The sequence below is a fragment of the Lonchura striata genome, chromosome 24, assembly GCF_046129695.1.
Source record: "Lonchura striata isolate bLonStr1 chromosome 24, bLonStr1.mat, whole genome shotgun sequence".
In the NCBI taxonomy this organism is placed as follows: domain Eukaryota; kingdom Metazoa; phylum Chordata; class Aves; order Passeriformes; family Estrildidae; genus Lonchura; species Lonchura striata.
In genome coordinates, this window is record NC_134626.1 from 3,479,294 (window position 1) to 3,496,766 (window position 17,473).

Sequence of the window (17,473 nt, forward strand, 5' to 3'; positions counted from 1 at the left end):
GCCAGGCTGGAATGTGGATTATTTTGCCCTGGTGTACGACCCAGCAAAAGTATTTCTAGAAGGAGTAACACAGGAGGAGGAGATGTTGTAGATCTGTGTGTGGAGATCCCACCAGGAATGGAGCAGTTGGATGGATCTGGCATGGAATCCTCCTGGATTTAGCTGTCGAGTTGCAATGGAAATGCTCACAATTAACAGTGGAGAGTGGAGCTGTGGGTGAGAACGGGGTGGAATGGAGAGGGAGCCACCAGTTCTTAAATGGGAAAATTCACTTTATTTCAGTGTTCTAATCAATAATCTCCCTCCTATGAGTGGGAAGAGCAGGAAGCTCAGTGTGGGATCCCTGAGGAAGTTGGGGATACTCATGGGGCAGGTCTGTAGTAAGGCTGAGCGTTCTTTCCCCATCTCTCCTCTGAGCGAGACTGGGACTTTCCCCTTCTCTCCCCACAGCTGTTGTGCTCTCTGTGTGCCAGGGAATGGCACTGGGAGGAGGAAAATCTCCTGTCGGAGCCGCAGGGATGCTGAGGCTGCCCTGGGGAGCCCTGATTTTGCAGTTATCCCCAAACCTGCTCGGGCTGGGCACACACACGGGCACAGCCCGCCCAAAGAGCTGCCCCATTTCTGGGAGTGTTCACGTAGCTGGAAAGGGCTTGGAGAAACCTGGGATGATGGAGGGTGGAGCAAGGATCCTTCCCAACCCAAACCATTCTGTGCCTCCAAACAGGCACAAATTCTAAGCAGGACTTTGCTTTTAAACATTAAAGCTACTTTTGCACCCAACCCAAGCTCTCAAATGAAAGGGCCGTGTGTGAGGCCACAGGAACCTCTGCCAGGGCTGCAGGACCCGTGGTTTGCACCTCCACTGGTTCTTGTTCCTGCTTTGATGTTTAAATTCACAAAAGTTGCAAATGGGACAAAATAGCTCGGGGGTGGAAGAGCCTAAATTGGCCCAAGGTGGAACTTGGTGCTGGCAGTGGTGCAGGGATGGGGACGCACATGGGATCCCTTAGAGCCCCCGGGGAGTGCAGCAGAGGGGCTGCAACATTAAACAGCAATATCACCTTGCCTCCTGTTTTGCTGAAATGAATTAACTGGCAGGAAATCATGGATTTCCGAGCCCGGCTTTCCTTACGACATTCCTCGCTGCAAAAGGAGAATTAAACCGGTGAAAGTGAGTAACAAGAAACAGGCTCTAGAATTATTCTGTGTGGTAAGAGGGAAACAACATCGACCTGGGGAGTAGCAGCTCTTTTAGGAAAGGTTTGGAGAAGAGGAAGTGGCTGACGGAATGAAGAGTGCAGAGAATTGATCAGAAGGTGCTTGGTTGCAAAGGAGGCATAAAATCTGTTAGGGGTGAGAATACACCACAAACACCCCAAAAATTTGGGCTGTGTCACAACAGTCCTGAGTTATTGGAAATAGTTCCACAAAATTCCCTTTTTAAAACTTAACTGTCTTAAATCTCTGATGGGTTCTTTATTCCTGCTTTGATTTTAAAGAGATTTTTCTTGGAGAAAACATATCTGGCTTTGAAGACAGAATGACCATCTCACAGCACTTGGCTGTATGTGTTTGCAGAAGTGGGGGGAAGAATCCACTGAGCACTTCTGAAAATTCGCCCTTAAATCCCATCATGAATGGAGAAAAAAAAAAAAAAGGAAAAAAAAAACAGCAGTAAAAAGTTTCGAAGGAGATTTTTGGAATTCTCACCACGGTTTTATCATCTTCCCAGTGCTGAATGGCCTCACTGTTGGAACTGCTGTGGTGGGAGTTGGGGACTGATGGGACAGGGCAAGGCTGCAGGAATGTGCTTTCCCTGCCACGGATTGTCCAGTACAGCAGGAACATTCAAACCATTGCAAAGATTCATTCTTTGCCCTGTTCTTCCACAGCTCGTGTGAGCTCTCCTTCCTCACGTGCTCATACAGGACCACAGATTTCCCCTCTCAGCTGTTTCTGCTGACTTCTGAATGTAAAACTTGCAGCTATATCCATGTATTGTCCTGGATTGCTGCAGCAATTCCTGTCTTGAGGAACATGAAGACTGTGCCACAGGGAAAAATTCTGTTTTCTATGGATTGTCGTGTTTGGGTTTGGGGTTTTTCTTCTCTAAACATTGTGCAGTGTTTAAAAGCTTGAAATTAGAAGCCATGTTCCAAGAAAACAGTGAGGGCTCCTTGCCATGTTCACGGATAGCTTCTTTCCAAGTGTCCCGAGAGCTCTGGGATCTGGAAGCCAGCAGTTCTCAGGGATCAATATTTTGGAGGCAGGATCCATTTCCTGTGAAATGTGGTTGTTATCAGGTTGGGCCAGGAGAGGCTCAGCTTGGACATCAGCAGGAATTTCTCCATGGAGAGGGTGGTCAGGCACTGGCAGGGCTGCCCAGGGAGGTTTGGAGTGTCCATCCCTGGACGTGTCCAAGGAAGAGCTGGATGTGCCCTGGGCTGGGGACAAGGTGGGCATCAGGCACAGCTTGGACTTGGTGGCCTTAGAAGTCTTTTCCAACCTCAGTGATTCTGTGATACTTGAAATCTGCAGGGAGAGAGAGGAGAGGCCTTGAGGAACAAGCTTTGATCAAACCAACCACTCTTCCAAGAATTTCCCAAAACTGTCCCGGGTAAAGCGCTGAGGATTTAAGATCAAATTCCTGCAGTCTGTCCTGCTTGGAAGTTGCAGGGGGATGTCAGGACCATCAAGGCATGCCCTCACCTTGCAGACCACATCTGCTTTACCTTCTTACCCACCATCCCTCCCTCATTTCTCTCCCCTCTCCTTTTTTCCCTGCCTCAGCAGCTTAGCGAGAAAGTGCGAGATGAAAATAAAAAAATAACACCAAAAAAAGAAAAAAAAAAAAAAAAAAGGGAATGCAACAAAAAATTCCTTTCTTCCCCAGCCCCGTGGCTGTGCTCTCCTTGCCTATGCTCGTGTCCCAGAGCCGTGCTCGGGTCAGCAGCGAGCTCACGCTTTTGTCAGCGTGATTAATAGCGCTGTGGATTGTCGTTAATTCACTGGCTAATGACTGCAACTCTGGCCGCTCCCGGAGTAATCGGGTGATGTATGTGGGGAGCGCGCACCTCATGGCAGAGGTGAAAATCATTTCGACAAGTCAAATATTGTCACAGGGAACAAATGGCTCTCCCTGTTAATAAAAATTAATGAATTTTTTTTACCGCCGGCCTGCTAAATGAAGCCGTGGAGTGAAGGGAGTGGAGTGGAGGGGACAAGCTCGGCGGAATTAGAGCGCTTTATTCGGTGGTTAAAAGTGTAAACATCTTTATTACGGCGGTGATGGGATGTGGCAAGGGGTGGTGGGGCTTTTGTTTGTGCTCAGGAGGGGTTTGCTCGGATGCACCGAGGCTTGTCTGAAAGTTTGGGGCTGTTTTTGCGTCGAGAGGGAGAGGAGACAAGAAACAAAGGGGTTTAGTGGAGAAAAAAAAATAATATCTGATATTAGGAGTTGGTGGATCCCTGCCTTCATTCTTTCAAGGAGCGCCCTGGCTGCTCCCAGGCACAGAACTTTGGCAAAGCCACCTCTGAACTTGCCCAGTGCTGGCTGGTTGTGCCCTTCCATCGATTCCCTGCCCAGCCTGCAGTTCCACCAGGGCTCAGATAACTGTTCACACCAAGCCCAGGCAGGGGCTGGTCCTGTGGGAGAGGTTGCTCTGGTCCTGGTGGGTTTGGAGACCAGGTAGGACAGGAAGGACTGGCATGGGAGAGGCAGCACCCCTGAAGAAGTCAGCAGAATTTCGGGATCCTTCATCCCAAACTGGTACTTTATTACCTGTTAATTAGTGAGCTCTGGCTCACGGGTAATCACAGAAGAGTTTGGGTTGGTTTTGTGAGGATTTTGGGCTCTGGCTGTGCTGATGAGAAGCGCTGGCTCCTGTCAGTGAGGTGATTTTTGAGGTGGACCCCTGGAGCAGGTGACTTGCTCACAGGATTGGGGTGCAGCCCACCAGCACCTCAGAATTCCAGGGAGATTGATGGGATCTCTGCTGGAATCATCTGGGGCTGTGTTTTGGGACCACTGCAGGGGATGCACTCCCTCAGGGAGCTTGGATCACCTCCTTGTTTGCCTTAGCTGTAATTTTTACACTCTTGCCAGGCTGACTGATAAAAATTCTAGTATTGAGTAGAAAACAAGAGTTTAACAACCCTGCTCGGAGGCCTTGTTTGTTTTATCAAACTTGTGAGGGAATTCTTCAAGCAATTCCACCAGTTAAAGTCAGGTACATGAAGAAAAATAACACTTGACCTGCAAGGGACCTTTAAGGTTCTCTGAGTTTCCATGGATTTGGCCGTGGAGGGAGCAGAAAAACAGAGGGATTAGAGAAGGAAAACACAGGGAAGCTTTAGACAAACAAACAAACAAAAGCCCTCAGTGCACTCCTGGAGGGAATGTTGAAGTGCCCAGGCTCCTGTGGGCAGCCAGGACACGGAGAGATCCTGCAGCTTTGATTTTTGGGAATGCTGGAGTTCTGCAGAGCTGTTCTGACAGAGGCTCTCTTGGTGAACACGAGGAGAAATATTTGTGCTCCTTAAAAATGCCTCACTTTTCACAGCTGGGTATAGGTGCTGTCATGGGGAATAAATACTTTGGTATTTTTGGGTTGTGTTTCCTTCAATGAACTGGTTTTCCTGTCCGCATTTAATTTTAATAGAAATATATGTGCTGATGATTATCATCTTGATGATTTTAATCCACATTTTGTAGGTATAATTTTATGGCTAGCAAAGTTTAGAAATGTGTTTAAATCTCTGAACAACAGTGAAAACTTCCTGCATAAAGGATTATTAATTTTCAGCTAATTGGGAGGGTGATGATCTCTGACTAAACCCTAAGGCAAGGTGTTGATTTGTATGAATTGTTGAAGATCCCCATTAGGGTGTTAACTCCTGCTTCCTGTAACAGTATTTTGGATATTGATGTATTTTTTTCCCTTGAGGTGAAGTGTTCTTCCCTGATGCTCTCAGCTCTGTGTGGTAGGGATGGCAAATGAGGACCGGATTCCAAACAGGACCAGTTTAGAGATATATTAAAAAATACTGGATTTCCTAATTTATAATTATTCACTTTATTAGAGGCTGTGGGCATTTTATAAATGCAGGTCACCAAAGAGCTCCTGCTGCAACTTCTGCTTTTGAGGGATATTTTATGAGTGTACTTGGCATATATTTCATTGGAAAATCCACCCTATTTGTCAATGAGACAGACTAAATTAAAACATGATTAGGCAATCCCAAATCTAGGTTAAGCGTTACTGTGTTTAAAACCAAATTCTTTGTGGGAGATAAGAAATGAGGAGGCTTTTTTGTTTTTGAAAAAAGCCTTTGAAAACTCCAAATTTCAACTTTGTGGACTTTCACATAAGTCTGTTGTGCTCAGAGTTATAATAAACGAACACCTGGCTGAAAATACTTTTATAGAGATGGACAAATTCGCCTTGTATAATAAATAGCACGAGTTAGAGCTGCTCCTCCTGCCTTGCCCTTAACCCCTCCTTTGCCAGACCAGCTTGGTGCATCTCTTTAACGTGGCCATGTGACTGCTCCAAATGCAGGAGCTGAAGAGTTAAGGCACAAATAAAATCTCAAGTTCAGACTGTCAGCTTAGATAGTGCTTAGCAATGTTCGAGGAAAAAAAAGCCAGTTGTGATTTAGAAGAAAAACAGTGAGATTTGACCAATTCCATGGAATACCTTTCTTAGCCCCGGGGCGAGTGGAAGTGGTATATTAACCAAGGAATAGAGCAGAGGAGGAAAAAGGCCAAATCACATTTCTTTGAAACAAAGAGGCTTTTTACCAGGAACAAGGCTTGATAAAAATTACAGTGGCATCGCAAGTCATTTCAGCCGCCCTGCCTCGGGCCATATTAGAGCAGTGAGGAAATAGGGGATGCAGCAGCCCTGAAATACAAATACAGTAGTCCCGGGAGTGTTTTTAGTATAAATAATCCTTTTTGGAATAATGTCGTGGCTTTAAATAAGGCCAGGTGGTGGGTGCAACACCCAGGATTGCTTTGGAAGGAGGAGAGGGAAATGGGAGGGCCCCAAATCCTCGTGCTTCCCCAGCTTCCCACTTCTGACTGAACCAAAATCTGGTGGAATCAGATTAAAATGAATGTGGACAGATCTGTCAGGCTAAGCCACGAGGACATTGTGGTGTGCCTGTGAAATTAGTAGGTCTAAAACAACTGTGGAGTCCTCTGGAATTGTGCAAAGTTCCTGTGGAGAGGATGGGATTCTCCCAGAAATCCCACCTGTAACAGTGTTCGTTCACAGTGCTGGGGAAGGATTTTATGGGGTGTCTCTTCCCACTGCCATTTGTTGAACCTCCCATTTCTCCTGCCCTACATTTTGCAGACAAACTCTGGGAGCACTTTCTCTGTCAGAAGTGACTTGTAAATAGTCTGCAGTGGGGAAAAGCAGGAGGATTAAACACACGCTCAGTTCTTTGTCAGGTTCTTGTTCCTAGAGAGAAAAGAGCACTTGAGTGGCCAGGAGAAAAGTGCCCCAAACAGCAGCTCTGTGGAGGTGCTCCCAGTGCAAACATTATTGAAACTGGGATGAGGACAGGAGGAATGGAGAGATCTCTGCAGAGAACAGCATTAACACCCCCAGTTGTTTTTTACTGTCCTCACTTGGCCGGTTAAAATTCCATTTTTCATAGTAATTAAACATTTCTACAATTATCAGGATACTGGTAGCCAGAGGAAAGGTGTTTGGCCAAGGAAAGGAGTTCAGTTCTGGTCCCAGAATATCAGGAACCTGACTCCTCAGCCCAGTGCTGGGAAATACTTGGTAGACCTCTGAATTTTCCTTATTTACATGGTCAGAATGTGACAGGTGAAATGTGAATTGGCTGGATGGGTGCAGTCAGAGATGTGTCCCATATCTTTTTGGCTTGGTGGGCTCTAGGCAGGCTGGGATGTGTGGGAGCATAAAACGAAACCCAAAAGGACTCAGGAGCTGTAAAACCCCAGAGCATTCCATGGGTTTTGGGAGTGAATCCATGAGGAGTGGGAAAGCCATTTCCAGCTGATTTTTGAGCACTCCCAGCACAGATTTAGTCCGAGGAGCTTTGTCCTTGTGGGTCACAGTGAGGGAACCAGCCCAGCCCAAAGATCAAAGCTGCAGTGAGTGTTTGAGAGCCCTTTGTGTGTCCTGTGTGGGGCCGAGCTCGGGCAGCTCCATCTGTGCCAGGAGTGGTTTTCACTCAGATCTTCACTTCCAGGTCTGGGAGAAACATTCCTGCGCCCATCTGGACTTGGAGGCTGCTGCAAAAAGGTGTCTTTGAGTGAAAAACTCATTTGTTTGTTCAAAGCTCAGGGAGGACTTGGCTCAGTGACCCAGTGGGGCCTGTGCTAAAACGTCTTGGTTTTACTGATATTGTGAGTTGGAGCATTTGGGAAACTCTTTGGCAACACCCCTGTGCATTCTGCTTGTGCTGTTTGTAATTAAAGAGTGTGTGAAATAATGATAGCAACTTCCAAAGACTGAATTAAAAATATAGGGCTGATTCATTAGAAAGGATGAGAAAAGTTGTACAGATTTTTTTTTGCTTTGAAATAGAGAGGTGATAGTAGAAAAGAGCTTGAAGTACAAACATAGAAATCTGGTAAATGTGGACAAACCTGAATTTTAAAAATATCTGTGTGGTGTTCTGAGTGTTGAGGAAAATACGGTTTGCAGAGCACAGCCTTACTCGGGAAGGCAAAAAACAGGATTCAGAGCTCTGCTGTTTCTTCCCCGATACAAAACCAGCGAGCTTCCCTGGGATTTTTTCTTTTGGCCAGGGCAAGGCAAATCCCACTTATCTGGTGGCATTAAAATGTGTGCCTGTGTGTGCCTGTGAAAATAGAGCCCTGCTTTTGACACCCACCTCACGGCTCCGTCCTGTGCCCTGCATTGATTCCCTGCTCCCCTTCCATTCCCCGCTCGGTGGGCACCATCCCCTTCCCCTCTCTGCCCTCCCTCCTCTCCTCGCGCGACGTTTGCGCGCCTCCCGTCAGGAAGTGGAAATTGTTATCGATTAATATTAATATTTGGCGTGTTTGTGAGAACGCCTCTCCCCGCTGCTATTAATCTGCCCTGTTAATAATGCCAGCACTCCTGTTCGGGACCCTGGGGAAGCCTCAGTGAGCGGAATGACAATGAGACGGTGACAACAGCCCCAAAGCCTGCGCTTGGCAGGGCCGTGAATTCCAATGGCCAGGGCTCCTTTTGGAGGCTCACAAACGCTTTATTCTCGCTCCGTGGCCTGACATCCAGCACCGAGAGAAAGATCCAGCACGGGCTGGTAGTTTGTGCAGGGCCAGCCCAAGTGCATTTCTTTATTTATTCGAACTAGGCAGCGTTTCTCCCAGAGGAGAATTTTCTATCGCGGTCGTTTCCAAAGTTCCACTTTGCTGCGTTTGCAGCGGGGTTGGAGCGTTTCTATAGATTTTTTAAAGGGGAGGGATTTTGGAGCAAAAATAAGCAAACCACTGCAAAGCAATGACGATTTTTCTGCACCGAGTGGAGCTTTTCTCCAGGCTTTCCTCCCTTCCCTGGATTTTTTTGCTGTTGTGTTACTGCTCCCCAAATGTTTGTTACCACTCTGGTAATTCAATGTGCATATCTCATGACACTTTACTGGAGCTTTTATCTCATAAATATTCAGAGACAGAAATCCCAAAGGCTGGTATTTTTTTCCAGCACCTTCAATAGTAAGCTAGCAGAGCTTTTTTGGTTTGTTTTGGTGGCTTTTTTTTTTTTTTTTTTTTTTTGCTTAAAAGAACCAACTTTATCTGCTGCATCCAAATATGAATCAAATCAATATTTGGACATAGCACAAATTGTAAAATTGTCAGCTTAAATTCAAATACAAAACAGAATTGTGGATTTGGGGAGATCAGGTGAAGCAAAGTTACGGACAACACACAAGAACAACAACATTCTCTGCAGAGTTTGATTCTAAAAGGATCTTATGTGGAAATATTTTTGATGCCTGGTTGAACCAGACTTTTACTGGAAATATAATACTGGCATTTAGAGCAGAGTAATTTGGACACTTTCCCTGCTGGTTTTACTAGAGGAAAATGGGTATTAAGGAACACACTGAAATACTGTTTCGAGCTTTATTCTTCATTTCTGCCAGCAGAAATCCCTTAATAAAAGAAAACACTTAATTTTTTTTTTTTTTTTGCTTAAAACCAAAGGTACTTGAAATCCTTAATACCTGTTCTACTCACAGCCAAATTCTGCAGCAACTGCTTTTAGAAGGTTTATTGAAAAATGCCCCCGATTAACTCTGCTCAGTCCTCATCTGCTCTCGCTGCTCCTTTCGGATCTGCTTTCTGTTTCTTTTTAACCAGAGGACTTGAAGCTGCTTTGAGAGGTGCAGTTCCAGCTAAGACAAAGCAGGGCATAAACGTGAAACTTGAAAAATGAATATACAAAGTAAGCACGGGAAAGGGGCTGCGTTTCCAAGGGTTTCATTTTTATGAGAGTCTTTCTTCCTTTTCCTCGTCCGGCCTCCCCCTCCTGCCTCATCCCTCACTGTCTCTGCAGTTCTGAGTGTTCTTCAGCAGAAAATTGGGTTTTTAATGTGTTCTGCAGCAGTTCTGCATCAGCCAGAGGCAGGGAAGTTCCATGTATTTTGTCCTTAAACTCCAGCTGCAAGGATCTGGGCAGCAGAGCCAGACACGGCAGTACCCGGGGCAGGTTCCTGTGCTGGGAATGCTCAGAGCTGGTTCCTGTCTGGAATCTTGCACAGGGATGTGCTAAAACTTGTGGCTCCTTCAGATTTCCTTTCAATGGAAGCTATAAATAAAATTTTCTGTGTGTGGCGTGGCAAATGTGAGTGTTTGGGGCTGTCACTGGGGTGCAGGGAGCTTGGCCAGCAGAGTTTGGAGCAGCTGGGATGGGTACCTGAGGGATCACCTCCAGAATCCTGTTTACCCCATCAGCATCTTCCTGCTTCTTGAGCATTCCCAAAATTCTGTGCTTTGTAGTGTGGAAGAGAAATGGAAACATTTCTGTTAAAGGAAATAGAAATGTTTCTATTGAATTTTCTATAAATCCATTGCCCACATTAGTGTTTGAAGGGAAACAAGCTGAGAGTGGAGTTTGGGTATCTGCTGGGGCTGGGCTGGTGGGTTTGTTGTGGGATCAGCTCAGACCTGACTGAATATCCAACAATTTGAGGTTGGCAGGGTCAGAATTTTCCATGCACACCTATTTAATGGAATTTAACTTGTCAGCAGGACAAAGCTGTGACCTGTGACTCGTTCTGTCACAACTGTGCCACCATTCCAGCTTGAACAGGGAACAAGGAAGACCAGATCTCACCCACAGCCATTTTGATTGTCCCTAATTCCTTTTAATCATAACATTTTGGGTTTTCTCAGGTGTCAGGGAGCTGTGAGAAGCTCTGAATATGAGTAATCTAAGGGAGAAAAAAGATTATTCCACTGAGAAATAATCTGAGGTGCTTGCTGTGTCAGTGTCAGGTGGTGTTAAAGGTCCAAGATTCAGGAATATGAAGGGACAAACACCAGAATTCCAAGTTTGGTATCTCTAGACATGCTCAGAAAAGTTGGCAAAACCACAGCAAGTTGTAGCAGAAGTGCCCAATGAAGTGAAGAATTAAGTAAATGTTTGTGTGAGCAGCCCCATTTCTCAAAGGTAAAAACAGCTCCTCTGACATTCCCCTGGCACCGTGGCACGGGGCAAAACCACTTCCCACTCGTGGCCACTTCCCTGCCTGGATATTTATTGCCCAAGCCTTTTTTCCAACTGTAAAATTCGTGAAAATGAAGGGGTTTTGTGAGTGAACAAAAGAGGAAAAAAAGACATTTCCCAATAGCCATTTAAAGCAGAATTTCCTCTCGCTCTGGCAGCAGTCAGAGGTGATGGGGAAAGCTGTCAGAGCATCCTCTGCAGTCTGAGGACCTGGTCCCAGCCATGGCCAGGCTCTGGTTTGGGTGCTGGATGTGTTGATTTCAGATCAATATCCACCAGTAAACGTTGGATGGAGGTGGAGGAGAAAGGTTCTTGCAATGAATGGGATGAAAAAATTGAGAACTGGCTTGAGAATCTCAAACAACTGATTGTTTGTAGTCCTTTCCTTACAGCATTCTCATTAATATTGTCCATGGATGAGGAAAAAGCCATTTTTATGGCCTCGAAGCATTTCATGCTTCTACCCCATCCTTAATGAAAGAGGAATAATTCCTCTTCTGACATTTTGTCACTAATTTGCATCTTTTCTGGCACGAGTATTTCACACCAACTTCCAGAGGGGGTGTTGCACTATCCAACCCACAAAGGCACATTTCCCTCATCACACAAGGCTAAGGAATATGTGCCTGATGTTTGTAGCACCCAGAAGTGACACCCCCCTGGGAATTCAGGCATTTCCCTGGCTGCAGGTTCAGGTTTGCACCCAGCAGGAAGAAAAAGCTGGGAAAGAAGGTGTGGATCCATGAGGGGGGTGAAAGTTTAGGGAGAATTCTTATTTCATGTAGAATTTAGAGGACTTAGACACTCCCAGAACTCAGGAGTGCCAGGACTGGATCCAGAGCTGACTGACACCAACAGTTCCCACCACTTTGAGGAAAAGCTGAAGTTTTGGGCTGGTCCTGCCAGGCAGATACAGCAGAGCAGGGCCTGGATTTGGGATTTCCCATTGTATTTCAGCTGTGGCCATCAGGTGGCAATCTGACCACTGGGATCATTCTGTGCTGGAGGCACTTTGGGGTGGGTTCTCCTTGGGCTTTCCAAGGTCCTTTGTGATTTCAGGTCGTGTCTGCCAAGCTCTGCACTGTGCCTGCTGTCAGCTCCTGCCCGGTGCAGGGCACAGAGGGATGGGCAGCGAGGCCCCTGCAGAATTCCCAGGGGGTTAAGGCAGGATGGAGGGCAGGAATTCCTCAGGATTCACCTGAATTAATGTGAGATGAGCAGCACAGCACCCCGAGGTGATGAACTCTGGCAGCAGTAGTTAAGCACATCATTAATGGGAATATTTCCTTCTTGCTTGAGCAGGGCTGGGTTTTCATGATCTGATCCAGCTCCTCTGGCCTACAAAAAGGTCAGAAAAATAACTTTATTTTTAGCCTGAGTCCATAGAAATGGAGTCTGAATCCTGTCACCCCAGAGTTAGAAATGTAGGTGATTTTGTTTACTGGAGGTGTGAAATAAAGAATCATGGAATTGGAGAATGCCTTGGGTTGGACTGACCTTAAAAATTATCCAATTATCTAAAAAATTATCCAATTATCCAAAAAATTATCCAACCCCACTGCCATCAGCAGCTCCCACTAGAACAGGCTGCTCAGTACCCCTCAAGGTATTGCTCAAAGTGCTCCAATTTTACCTGTATCATTGTATCCATTGTATCAGGAATGGTTTGGTTTGGTTTGGTTATTTTCTTCCCTGGGTAATGTTTCTAAAGGGAAATCACACACTTCAGGAACCTCAGGACATCCAAGGACCTGTAAAGGTGGTGGTGATGTCCCTCTTTGGGCTGGAAAAGATGTTTGAGGTCACCCCACTGCTCTTTCTGTTAAGCTAGAAGATGGAAACAAATCCCAGGAAGTCCTGGACTAATTAATATTTTCCTGATAATAATAATTTATTATTATTATTATTACTACTACCACTTAACAAGCAATTCTAGACAACATGGAGGTTTTAATACTTACATGTGATTGTAAACTCACAGGTAGGAGTGAGCTGCAAAGTTTGGATAATGGTGTAAAAACCCTTCCAACACCCAGTTAATCCCTAAGGAAAAAGCACCTGTTTGTCTGTGCCTGTGTTAGCCATTCTTAGCTACAGAGTTCTCTCTGAATATTTGTATTTTCTACTGTTCTGCTTGGATATTTCCTTTGGGCCTGAGGCTCGAGGTTCTGTTCAGTGGGTGGCTGTCATTCTCCTCCTTGCTTAGAAAATAAAAATACCTGGGTTTCACACAAATGTTGAATTACCCAGGTTAGTGAAACTCAAGATTGTGCTGGTGATCAGGCACTGCCTGAACAATAGAAATTAATTCTTGGGATCATCTTTAAATGTAAAAGTCAAAGAAGCTCTTTGCAATCTGTGAGTGTAAAAAATGCTCAATCATTTTAGATAATTGGGTATTTCCACAGCAGAATTAGATCTCAAACAGCAACAATAATTAAAACAGAACTAATGACAATAATGATAATAAAAATAATAACAAACATATTAAACCCCAAATACAACAAACCCACCCCAAAACCTAACACATTATTTCCCCTACCACCATTTCCTTTAACATCAGCCTTGCTTTTGCTTTCATTACAGCTGCTAAATAGATTATTCATGAGGTCTCTCACCACCACTAAAGCATCCCTCTCATTGTTGCCAGCCCCTCATTGGTGTCACACAGATTTTCAGCGTCTGCCCATATCTGATTATCTGTGGAAACAACCTTTCAATGAGCCTTTTTATCGAGTAATTTTGCTGGGGAGCTTTGAGGGACTAATTTTAGTTTCATGACAATAACAATAAGGTCAAGTTGTATTTCTGTGCTGCTTTTCACCCAGGCAGGCATTCCAGAGGGGCAGATGTGGGGCAGCGTGGTTGTCACTGTTGTCACCACGGCCCCCAGCTGAGTTGGAATGGAGCTCAGGAGAACTGGGGATTGTTCCTAGAAAATGAGATGTTCTCTGTTTTTTTGGGGTTTTTTTAATGTGTTTTTATAACTTAACCAGTGGTAGGATATTTGGGATAATGCTGAGAGGAGCCCCACAGGGGAGAAGGGGTTCAGTGGGGACAATCTAGAAAATTTTGTGCAATAATCAAAACTGAGCCCCAGCTGTCGGATTCCCCTAAATCCATGGAATAAACTCAACCTGTGGAGAAGATCAACTCCCTCACCTGTGGGGCTCAGCCTGGAGAAAAGGAGGCTCAAGGGGGACCTGTTTTCTCCACAGTTCCCTGACAGGAGGGGACAGCCCCAGGTCAGGCTCTGCTCCAGGAACAGGGACAGGAGGGGAGGCAACAGCCTCAGGCTGGGCCAGGGGAGGCTCAGCTTGGACACCAGCAGGAGTTTCCCCATGGAAAAGGTGCTCAGGCCTTGGCAGGGGCTGCCCAGGGAGGTGCTGGTGTCACCATCCCTGGAGGTGTCCAAGGAATGCCTGGAGGTGGCACTCAGTGCCCTGGGCTGGTGATAAGGTGGGATCAGTCCCAGCTTGGACTGGATGATCCCAAAGGTCTTTTCCAACCTCAGTGATTCTGTGAAATCCCCCAGGCAGTGCCCAAAAAAGGAGCCAGGTTTGGGCACGGCTGGGATTTTCTCTGGCTGCTAATCAATGCTGGGCACAATTTGTTGAACTCAGCACTGGGACGTGCTGAGGAACCCAACGTTCTGCCTGGCTGGGATTCAGCTCCCACAGATGCCACCTGGAATCTCTGGTATCAGACCCAGCGTGACCTGAAATTGTTGTTTCATTGTCATTTTGTGCCTGTTTCCAGTCCCTGGTCATTTAACAAATGAAAAGACACATTTACCTGTCTTTTGATGTTTTCTCTTGAAATATGAGGTCAGTCAGGGGAAGGATCAGCTTCACTTTTAATTAAAATTTAATCACAACTGTCCTGGTTGTCCCATAGAAATTAAATTAACAGTGTTCAGTAGTAAGGTATCTTTATACTTTACTTGTATCCTCTGGAAATTTTCACAGGTTGTGCTCCAATAAACCAGTTTTGCTCTTCAACTCAGTTGGAATTCCTGTTCCTTAAGTGCAAAAGAGGCTAATCATAGAGCAGAAAATAATTTGACTTGCTAATACTGGGTGAGAAAACATTTACTGCAACCACAAATATTTTCAGGATGATGGAGTATCTCATGTTCATGAAAGCTTGGTTTTGGTGACATGTTTGAGTAGGGAGGGCTGCACTTTCTAGCAGAGGAAACCCATGTCAACTGCAGCAGGCAGCTCCCTGTTCTCCTCCAAAAACTGGAGCAAAAAAATGTTGGCAGAGGAATCAAAATCCTCCTCTTTAGTCGAGTCTGCCACCAGATTTCTTAGGCATGAACTCCGGAAAATCTTTATTAGGCATAAAAAAAAAAAAAAAAAAAAAGAAATAGAGGGGGAGATGTGTCTTGCAGACAGAAGGTGCATTCTGAGGTTAGCAGGGAGATGAATTATAAATACCTCAAGTCGAGCCGTGCTTTTCCAGCTATTCTTCCCTGATGGTTCCTAGCTGGGAGCCAGTGAAAAGTGTCACTTTGGTGGGGTGCTGCTCCCCCCTGGTGACATCGGTGGCCAGGCACTGACTGTGCCCCACAAAGCGGCGGTTGTTGGGTTTGTTATCGTGGCGGGAGCTGCTGGGCACGCCCCTGCTGCCTCCTGGAGACAGGGCAAATCTGCTCCCAAAATACTCCAGCTTCTTCTGTTGGGTGACAAATGGTGTTTTTCTTTTCCCCCTTTCATGTTTTGCTCCCCCGCCACCACTGTTTTTTGCTTTTCGGATGAGAAAACACCGTTTTCATTATATGGATGGCTTTGCTTAGAAATTGATTCCCCTTGGAAAAACCCCCAAACTTTGTTGCCATCTGTGTGTCCAGGGTTTTCATTTGAGGGCAAGGGGGAATTGGCATCAGACTGACAGAGAGTAGGGCTGGATTAGAGATTAGCAAGGAATTCTTCCCTGGGAGGGTGGTGAGGCCGTGGCACAGGGTGCCTGGAGAAGCTGTGATCCCTGGAAGTGTCCAAGGCCAGGTTGGATGGGGCTTGGAGCACCCTGGGATAGTGGAAGGTGTTTCTGCCCATGGCAGGGGGTGGGACTGGATGGTTTTAAGGTCCCTTCCAGCCTGAAGCACTCCAGGATTCAGTGATTGCAAAGCAGTGATGCTGTTACACCTGCAGGGGTGCATGGCTGAGCTGTAGCTGGGAGCACACAGCTGCTGGTGTGGGAGACACTGAGCAGGAACCCCCAACACCAGGCAAACACTTCTTGCCAAACTTGGGTTTTACCCTAATTTATTTATGGTTTTTAAATTTTTTCCCCGCTTTTACAAAATACACTGAGCCAGTTAAAGCGAGAAGTGGCTAAAGAGAACCTCAGGCACCTCTTCTGTGTTTTCTTGCCCCTTTCCAAAACTGAGGTGCAAACAGCAGAGGTCCCCTGACCCCGTAGAGCACACCAGGCTGCAGTGAGCCTCACCCACCCTTCTGCAGCACCCCGTGGTGACCAGTGCCCTCACCTCAGTTCCTCGAGGGAGGTTTTTGTCCTTTAGAAAAGCGTGCGAGCTCGGCTTAGCCAGACTTTGTCCCAGGGAGAGATTAACCAATGTTCACGTGAGTATCTCAGTGTGTTTTGTTCTGCTGTTTCCCCTTTTAGGTGACAGCGAGATTGTAAATAATATGTACGAGACCGACCCCGATCTCCTTGCTGGAGAAAGCGCAGAGGAGGAAACTGAGGACAGTATAATGTCCCCCATCCCTGTGGGACCTCCGTCACCCTTCCCCACCAGTGAGGACTTCACTCCCAAGGAGGGCTCACCCTATGAAGCTCCCGTCTACATTCCTGATGACATTCCAATCCCACCAGATTTTGAACTCAGAGAATCTTCGATCCCAGGGGCAGGGCTAGGGATTTGGGCCAAAAAGAAGATTGAAGTTGGGGAAAGATTTGGACCCTATATGGCAGTACAGAGGAGCACATTAAAGGAAACAAACTTTGGATGGGAGGTAAGCATGTGGAATGTGGGCACCACGTTCCTTTGTCTTCTCTGCCAAGTGTTCGTGGAGCTGGACTGAGGCCTGGTGGCCTGGGGACAGAGGTGGTGACTTTGCTGATGCCGTGTTTCCCTGAGTAACTTCCCACCCCCATCACCCAAAGGATTTAAAAATCAGCAGAAATCCCTTTTAAGTTCACTTCTTGGGCCACAAAAACTGCCCGAGCACCCTTTTGGAAGTCTGTTTTTGAATGATGTCGGGTCACTTCATCAAGTGCTTGTCATTTCCAAATTGTGTTCGGGAGTTGTCGCGTGGAGGGAATGGGATTGATCGCATCATGTTTGGTGGTTGGGGGTGTTACCTTTGACTCCCAGCCCGTGTCAGCAGTGCAGGCATTATTAACTGGGCAGGGAAAAATAGCATGTACCCATTAACAGCCCCGATGTTCTCGAGTTCTTGTGCTGCAACAAAGATGAGAAATGTGAAAGTCATTTTCCCCCAAGAGCTGAACAAAACCCAGCCTTCAGCAGGAAAAAAGTTCTGTCCCACACCTCCCATCTTATCTTTTCTCCCTGTCCCAGAAATCATCTTAGCCTCTTCTGCTGTTATATCCTTGATTAGAAAATATACAGATCCACAATTATCCTGGAATATTCATTAACAGTGAGGTGTATCCTGGGATTTCTGCTCTGTTCTCACAGTCCTATCCCAGTGGCCATTATCCAATATATAATTCCTTGTCTCTCCCCCAGTGGCCATCCCAACATTCCACCCCCTGCT

The 17,473-nt window shown here is 46.1% G+C and overlaps 1 protein-coding gene across 1 annotated transcript in view; it reads left to right on the forward strand.

Annotated features, from left to right (window-relative positions):
• The window catches only part of PRDM16 (PR/SET domain 16), a 298,172-nt gene that overhangs the window by 94,631 nt on the left and 186,068 nt on the right, over nt 1–17,473 (forward strand). Inside the window, exon 2 of the mRNA XM_021534304.2 lies at nt 16,356–16,705. Coding sequence (XP_021389979.2) covers nt 16,356–16,705 — 350 coding nt within the window. The remainder of the gene's footprint in view (nt 1–16,355; nt 16,706–17,473) is intronic.